Source organism: Rhinopithecus bieti, unplaced genomic scaffold, assembly GCF_001698545.2.
Source record: "Rhinopithecus bieti isolate Rb0 unplaced genomic scaffold, ASM169854v2 scaffold_67299, whole genome shotgun sequence".
NCBI classification, from domain to species: Eukaryota; Metazoa; Chordata; class Mammalia; order Primates; family Cercopithecidae; genus Rhinopithecus; species Rhinopithecus bieti.
The window spans coordinates 88,282-96,607 of record NW_016825224.1 but is presented as its reverse complement, the minus strand read 5'-3'; the positions used below and the strand labels follow the sequence as shown (position 1 = coordinate 96,607).

At 48.3% G+C, this 8,326-nt stretch overlaps 2 protein-coding genes across 5 annotated transcripts in view; one reads left to right on the top strand and one right to left on the bottom strand.

Annotated features, from left to right (window-relative positions):
* The window catches only part of SLC25A53 (solute carrier family 25 member 53), a 33,806-nt gene that overhangs the window by 9,621 nt on the left and 15,859 nt on the right, over window positions 1–8,326 (bottom strand). Inside the window, exon 1 of one of the 2 annotated variants that reach the window (XM_017862946.1) lies at window positions 890–967. The exons of the other annotated variant lie outside the window; for it this stretch is intronic. The gene's annotated coding sequence lies outside the window, so the exon portion shown is untranslated. Of the gene's footprint in view, window positions 1–889; window positions 968–8,326 lie in introns of those variants that run through there. 2 annotated transcript variants of the gene reach the window in all.
* Window positions 632–4,448, top strand: ZCCHC18 (zinc finger CCHC-type containing 18). Of its 3 annotated transcripts, none has more exons than XM_017862944.1 (4): window positions 632–757; window positions 1,286–1,356; window positions 1,793–2,153; window positions 2,597–4,448. In XM_017862944.1, exon 4 carries the CDS (start codon window positions 2,630–2,632, stop codon window positions 3,935–3,937), a length of 1,308 nt encoding a protein of 435 aa, XP_017718433.1. In that variant the 5' UTR covers window positions 632–757; window positions 1,286–1,356; window positions 1,793–2,153; window positions 2,597–2,629; the 3' UTR covers window positions 3,938–4,448. The 3 variants fall into 3 exon arrangements, with proteins under 3 accessions (XP_017718433.1, XP_017718431.1, XP_017718430.1); XM_017862942.1 differs by lacking the exon at window positions 632–757 and having other exon boundaries at window positions 1,296–1,356; window positions 1,793–1,871; window positions 2,037–2,153; XM_017862941.1 differs by lacking the exon at window positions 632–757 and having other exon boundaries at window positions 1,296–1,356; window positions 1,793–1,844; window positions 2,037–4,443.

Here is an 8,326-nt window from a genome sequence, read left to right as displayed (position 1 = left end):
ACTCTCACTCCTATCCCACGTCTGGATAATATACACACCCCCACACAAAAAAAAAAAAAAAAAAAAAAAGAAAAAAGAAAAGAAAAGAAAAAAAATTAATAATAAAAAAAAGAAACAAGAAAGAAAAGTGTCAAAAAGAGTTTCCTCTTCTGTACAATGGGCACCATAAAGGTTGCCTTCATCTTCCCTCAGCCCTCTTCCCACTACCTCCTCACCCCCTCCCTCAGCACTATCATCACATTGAGACTGCTGTTGAGATGGTTTGAGACTACCTGTGCAAAAATACTCTCCAGGCAGCGCTGCAGGGCAAAGAATTAGCATCTAGAGAGCAACATACAGGTGCTTAGTAACTTATTTGCTGCAGGATACAGGCCAAAACGAGTAACCTCTCTCTCTGGCTCAGTTTCTTCATCTGTGAAATGGAGATAACGGTTCTTGCTCACCAATTCTATGCAATCCCAAGTTGGTCCTCCCATCCTGGCCTTGGTTTTTCTCCACTATCCCTTAATCTGACAGAACAGAGGAGTGTTGGCAAGGGGCAGTCTTTGAAGTCAGACATGTTGACTTGGGAGTGAGCTCTTAGCTCTGCACTTCCTAACTGTACTGCCTGGGTGCTTCAGTCCTTTCCTGTTAAATGGGTACGCTGCTACCTCCTTCACAGGGCTGCTGAGAAGAGGAAAGGAGATGTCCATGCAGGCGCCTCTGCACACAAAAAGCACTCAGTAAACGCTGTTTCCCCCCTTCCGCCTATACAAAGGTGAGGAACTCTCATTGTTCACTTGGTTTCTGTCCCACCTCGTGTTTAAGGCATCCGGTCTCAAAGCCGGGAGGAGAGCCGAGGTGGAAGGGGATAGGGAGAAGGGAAGCGATGGGGTAGCAGCAAACTCACGGATGAAAGGGAAATGGGCCCAGTCCGTGCGTCCGAGCTGCACTTGACGCCGTGCCGGCTCCCGCGCCTGTCTGCCGCAGCCCCGCCCTCCCGCACCCCTTCTTGCTAGCAGTAGCTTCGGGGCCGGAGGCTGCGCGGGGAGGCCGCCCCCTCGCCCCGCTGATTGGCCGCGTCGCCCGGCTCGTCACGCTCTTTTGTCTCAATGGGCAGAGACTGAAAGCAACCGCTGCTGCCCGGAGGGCCGAACTGGAGGGTGGGCGCAGCCGTGGCTGCCTTGGGAACCGTGCTGCCTCAACTCGGCTACCCCTTGCTGGGCGGTCATGCGAAGCACTCGCTAGGTCTGGCAGCCCCGGGTCGCTTAGCGGCCGAGGAGGCGCCAGAGATGTTCCCCTGCAGAGCTACGGGGACCGGAAGGCGAAACAGAGCTGTCGACGCGGGAGCACATGCTGCCTACCAGTGGAGCGCAGGTAAAGAAAGAGCGCGCGATTGCCTGGCGCGGAGAGGGGTGGGGGAAGCCCCGCCAGGACTGGGCGGCGCCGGGCTTGGAGAATCAGTAACTGCGAGGCAGGGGATGGAGCATTCCCTTGGCCTGGTTGCGCTGAGGAAGGAGTTGTGGTTCATCTGGATGCTGCCAACTGGGTAGGATTTAGGATTTGCCTGGATTAAGGTGGGTGGGGGTGTTGTCGGAGATCGAGGGTGTTGTCGGGCGTCGGGGTGGGGTGTTGTGGGAGAGGGGGGGTTTTGTGGGGGGGGGGGGGGGGGGGTGTGTTGGGGGAGGTGGCAGGGGGCGGGAGGAGACGATCGCAAGCTGTCTTGAACCCCTTTTGCATCTCCTCCTTTCTTCCTGGGAAGGAATATGGGGGTGGGAGGTTATCCAACTTCCAGTCTCTTTCTCCCTGGCAGGTCATCAAAGCCAAATCCGAACTTGGATTCTGAGCGGCGGATTGCAGAGCTGGTAGGGCGAGGATCTCCCGGAGAAAATGTAAGGCGGGGTTGCGGGGGCGGTGGGCAGGAGGCACTTTGGCTTGCGTTCAGAGGATGGGAGAGGGAATTTTCTGCTTGGCGACAGTGAAGCCGGTGGAGGGGAGGTATCAGGTTTTCCGATGAAGCTGCTTCCAATCCTTCCTTTCCCTCCTTCGCGTCACAGTCTTTGAGGCCCTGAGGACTGGGACATGCGACCCCCAGTGGACAAAAGTCGGCTCTACCCCAGAGGTTAATTTTCTCGCGGCAGGCACCTGTTGCAGAGGCTGCACGTAAAATAAAGGTGAACGCTAGTTTCCGAGTTCATGTAAGAATCTGAGAAATAACGGGGTAAACGTTGACAAGGGGATGTGATTGAGACCTGAGGCCATGAGGTTAATGGTTTCTTATTACCATAAATCTGTGACCCACAACCATTGAGTTCCGTTTTGAGGGCCCAGTATAAGCTCCAAACACTATGTCATCTAGAATTAGAAGCAACAGTTGTCGCCCCTCCTGGAGTACAGACAGGAGTGGATGGATGTGGCTCTGAAAAACTACCTACTAGTCCAGGGAAACCTGCTAGCTCTGGAATGTTGTAATTGCCAGTCTCCTGCAGGGTATTGTTAAGGCACTGGGCAGATATAAAATGCACTACAACGTTATTCAGGAAGATCGAGAATGCTACTGCAGACTGCTTCGCCACAGCCCACTCACTATCTTATTAACCGTTTTTATTTTCCTTAGAATCCCTACTGAAATACAAGGCAGGCACAGCCCATGAATGTTGCTTTGGAGAATCCTGCAGATAAGGCTTTTCCAAAAAGTGCGAGTATCTTGTTGTATTCAGATACCCTGTCGTCGTCAGTCATGGCTAGCATCATTGCGCGTGTGGGTAACAGCAGGCAGCAGAATGCACCTTTGCCGCCTTGGGCCCATTCCATGTTGAGGTCTCTGGGGAGAAGTCTTGGTCCTTTAGTGGTCAACATGGCAGAGAGAAACATGAAGTTGTTCTCGGGGAGAGTGGTGCCAGCCCAGGGGAAAGAAACCTTTGAAAACTGGCTGATCCAAGTCAATGGGGTCCTGCCAGATTGGAGTATGTCTGAGGAGGAAAAACTCAAGCGCTTGATGAAAACACTTAGGGGCCCTGCCCGGGAGGTCATGGGTTTGCTTCAGGCGGCCAACCCCAACCTAAGTGTAGCAGATTTCTTGCGGGCCATGAAATTGGTGTTTGGGGAGTCTGAAAGCAGTGTGACTGCCCATGGTAAATTTGTTAACACCCTGCAGGCACAAGGGGAGAAAGCCTCCCTTTATGTGATCCGTTTAGAGTTGCAGCTCCAGAGTGCTATTCAGGCTGGCATCCTAGCTGAGAAAGATGCAAACCAGACTTGCTTGCAACAGCTTCTTTTAGGCGCTGAGCTGAATAGGGACCTGCGCTTCAGGCTTAAAATTAAGCATCTTCTCAGGATGTATGCAAATGCGCAGGAGCGGCTTCCCAATTTCCTGGAGTTAATCAAGATGATAAGGGAGGAAGAGGATGGGGATGATGCTTTTATTAAATGGAAGAGGCCGAAAAGGTCTGGGCCAATAATGGAGAAGGCAGCCAGCCCTGTGGCATTTCAGGGCGCCCAGCCAATAGCAATCGGCAGTGCTAACTGTAACTGCAACGTGATAAAAATAGATGATACCCTTGATGACTCCGATGAGGATGTGATCCTGGTGGTGTCTCTGGACCCTCCACTGACACCCACAGGTGTCCCTCCCTTCAGAGGAAGAGCCAGACCTCTGGATCCAGTGCTGGTTATTGATTCCCCCAACAATTCTGGGGCTCAGTCCCTTTCTACCAGTGGTGGTTCTGGGTATAAGAATGATGGTCCTGGGAATATTTGTAGAGCCAGGAAGCAAAAATACACAATCTGCTGTTCATATTGTGGTGAGGAGGGCCACTCGGAAGAAACCTGTGACAATGAGAGCAACAAGGCCCAGGTTTTTGAGAATCTGATCATCACCCTGCAGGAGCTGACACATACAGAGGACAGGTCAAAAGATGTCCCTGGAGAACACAGTGATGCTTTTGAGCCACAGTAAGGATCTAGACCCAGCCCTAAATGAGTTCTTAACTGTATTCAGAGTAATGGGAATAACAGGAGAGGAGGGTGGGTTTCTAACTGCATGAATCCACAAAGCAGTTTTCCTTTGGGAAAGAGAAGAGGTCTTGCATACCAGCACAGTGGAGGGAAATGGTGTGACCTCTGTCCCTGGTCCCTTCTCTGCTGGCTTAAGAGTCTATTCTCCATGTGTCTATTTCTTTGATGACTTTCTACTTTTTATGATAGGAGCATCTTTTCAATAAACCTTCAAAATAAAGGAAGATACAAAACTAAAGTACAAATTACCTGAAACTCAGCACCCTTTTGTAACCATTGTCAGCCCTTTGGTGAATGTCCTTCCAGATATCTCCCTGTACCTGGGTACCCAGATAGATACATGTATAGATAAGAGTGATCAAATATAAGCGCTGTTCTATACTGTGTATTTTTTACCAAATAATGTATCCTGTGGACTTCTATGTCAATGAATATATATAAACATCTTATTTCATGTCTCTGTGTGATGTTACTTTTAGAAAGATAAAGAAAATGAAACTAAATATAGAAGCTATAAGTGGGGGTCATACCAGGAGGATGGGTTTTTATCAACCTCATTTATAGGAAAGGAGAAAGGAAACTGAAATGGACTGAATATCTCCCATACAACCCCTTAACACAACTGACCTGTCTCCTAGGTCATAGAGCCAACCCCTGCACCCATGAGTTAATGATGTTCCAATGTTTTCTTCTTGAACATATCATGAGACATCAGATGGGGAACAGCAGGGACAAAAATTGAAAATGGGTATTCCAGAGGCTCCATTCCTGTTTGTATTGGGAAGGGACAACTACTCCTGCCCCATCTCTTGACCTCAGATTAGAGGGTGATAAAAGATGACATGTGACCTCTATCCCCAAGGGTCCCAAGTTTCTTGGAGGTACAGTAGTCCCTATCCTCACGAAGAGGTCAAGACTGGCAAGGTGCAGTGAGGAATGATTTCATTTAAGGCAAGGAGTGGAGTGAAATGAATGCAGACCTGAGGACCTGAGGGAGTTTGCCTGGGAGGAAAGAGGGGACCCCTGGGCGGATGAGACAGGGTGTGCAGCAGCCAGAGCTGGCACCTCAGGGAAAGGAGCACAGAGCTATGTAGGTGGAGGACAGAAGGACAGGGGAGAGGGGAAGGGGTATGATGGCCAGGCTAGCGGGCTCCCATCTACAGTGACAGGGACAGGAGGCCTGGCAGAAACTGCAGACCCACAGGTTTCACACAGAACCCTGGGCTATGTGGTAGGAGGAGTGGAGGCTGGGACTCTTAATTAGGCTAGCAGGCCGATGGGGGACAAAAGGGTCTAGGCTGAGGCCCCCAGGGAGGAGTAGAAGCCACACACTGCAAGGAGCCCAATGCAGCCTTCCCAGGGCTGCCAGGCCCAGAATCTGCCTTGGAGTGCTCTCCTTCCAGAATCACCCCCAACTCTGCTCTTCCCTGGTCCCTTTCCCTTGCTTCATCCACATCCCCATAATCCCATTCCTATCCCCACTGCTCCATCCATATCCCCACAATCTCATTCCTATCCTCACTGCTCCATCCATGTCCCCACAATCTCATTCCTATCACCCTGCTCCATCCATATCCCTACAATCACATTCCTATCCCCTCTGCTCAATCCATGTCCTCACAGTCTCATTCATACCCCTCCTGCTCCATCCATATCCCCACAATCCCATTCAGTTCCCCCCTGCTCCATGCATATCCCCACAATCCCATTCAGTTCCCCCCTGCTCCATGCATATCCTCACAATCTCATTCAGATCCTTCCTGCTCCATCTGTATCCTCAGTCTCATTCCTATCCCCCTGTTCCACCCATATCCCCACAATCTCATTCAGATCCCCCCTACTCCATGCATATCCTCATAGTCTCATTCAGATCCTTCCTGCTCCACCTGTATCCTCAGTCTCATTCCTATCCCCCCGCTCCATCCATATCCCCAGTCTCATTCAGATCCCCCCTCCTTCATCCATATCCCCACAATCTCATTCAGATCCCCCCTGCCCCATCCATATCCCCACAATCTCATTCATATCCCCCCTGCTCCATCCATATCCCCACAATCTCATTCAGATCCCCCTGCTTCATCCATATCCCCACAATCTCATTCCTATCCCCCTTGCTCCATCCATCTTCTCACAATTGCACTTTACCACCACTCCCCTTCCCTGGAGCCACACTCACCTCTTGGTGGGGGGAGATGGAGGCTAAGCCTCATGTGCTCTGCCCATCATCACCTTCCACTCCTCCGCATTCCATGATGGCCTTAAGCCTCAGCCTCCTTAATGCTCATGTCCAGTAGACTGGGAGGGCCCCTCTGCCTGTGACCTTTTAGCTGAGAACTGAGCAGGAGTAAAGGTTCAAGAGACCCACTTTTTGCATCCATCTGGGGCACCTCTGGCCCCTGGCAGCCACCTCCATCTCACCACAGGCGAAGAGGAACCCACCACCCAGGCAGGAGGCAGCTTCATCAAGCCCCCAAAGCCACAGGGTCCCCCAACACTACCTGGCTCTTACAGCCCCTTATTCCTTCCTACGTCTCCTGCAATCTATCCTTGGAGGGGATTTGCCCACTCATCTCTCCAAGATTAGAATATAGTTCCACTTCCTGCTCACCTTTTCTCAAATTCAATCTATAAATGCTATTGAATGATTTACCTAGATACGCTGTCATGATTTCTTTCTGAAACCAGGTAGAGTGAAAAGAGGAATAAATGCTACATCTACCCCCACCCTCCTTTTCACTGGAGTTAGCTTGGAGGTTCAAGATCATTACTTTGAAAACCTGCTCTGTAATTCATCCCCTTTCCTTTTCCCCTCATCCTGTCCTCTGTTGTGTAAACCTGAAACTGTCTAAATTTTTACTTCACCAAAATGATGCAAAAGTGATACTTTTTATTTCATTTTGTGTCACACTGGCTTTCCTTTATTCAAGAAGTATGTATTTTCCCCAATTGGAAGACAGAAAACTTGGAGTGATCACAGGGTTAAGTGAAAGAAGGCTTTTAGAAAATTTTGTGTTCAATACCCTTCATTTATAATTATTGTTTTTTCCTTTCCTTTCTCCCTTCATTCTCATTAGTCGCTAAGAGATGAAAATTGCTCTTTTGTCTTGTCAGGAGAAACCAGCCTTTGAATGACCTCCTTTTGCATTATCTCCCTCCTTCTTGATACTATTTTCCCTTGTTTCCATGACATCATCTCACGGTTTCCCTCTCCCAGATCTTTTTGGTGCCTACTTCTCAGTCTCTTTTGCTGAATATTCTTTCCCTTCCTGATCCTTCTGCAATAGCAATCAAAATTAAAATCACTGCAAGTGCGATTTATTCCAAGCTTATTACATGCCAGGCACCCAGTGCCAAACCTTTAAAACGTATTATTAGCTTTTCATAGCAACTCCCTCAAGATAAGTATTACTTTCTATTTCTAATTTGCTATTAATTTAATTACTATTAATTGACACATATTTCAGATGATGAAACAGGCCGGGAAGTCAGAAAACGTACTTAGGGTCATGTAGCTATTTAGTGGTACAGTCAAGGATAAGACACTGGACTGACTGACCCCAAAGTCTGTGTTCCTTACTTGAGTTAGCCCTCATGTGCACAGGACCCTATGAGGTTGGTGTTATTATTATATAGAGATGATACGTGAGGAAAGCAAGGTCAACAGACATAATTAGCCAAACGTCATAGCAGCAAGTGGCTTGTGCGCCATACACAAGGATGCAGCCTTTAAAGAATACTTGTTTGACACAGGCTTTTTCCACCTTTCTTTCACATTCTCTCCTTGCTGCAGCTATCCCTCCTGCTGCCTGGCAACCATCCCCTCTCCCTTCAGAGTTGCATTATCATATTCAATTCAGGTATCAAGTTTCCAGTCTATGCTTTTGGTGCAAATGGTTTTGAATTTGAAGTATGCAAGAGGAGACAGCTGCAACAGTGAGTGGAGGAGAGATAAACTGTTCAATTTGTGGTGCTGGGGAGAACTTCATTACCTGATTGGAAAAAAGGCCAATTTCCTTTCTCCCATGACACTAAATATGAATCCCAGACACATTTGAGAAGTAAATGTAGATTTTATTATGCAATTATGTACTAATCATGTATTTTTTCATATATTTTTAATCATATATTTTGTTGTTATAAAATGAATAAAAAGAATCAAATGTTCAAAAGCAACCCCTTTGAAAGCTGCAACACAATATATGTTAAATCTCTGGGTTGGAGAGAACTTTCTATGGTTAAGACTAATGAAAGAAAGTATAAAGGAAAAGATCGATAATTCAGAAGACAGCATTAACAAAAATGCCAACAGTAAGCTGAGAAACACTGGCAA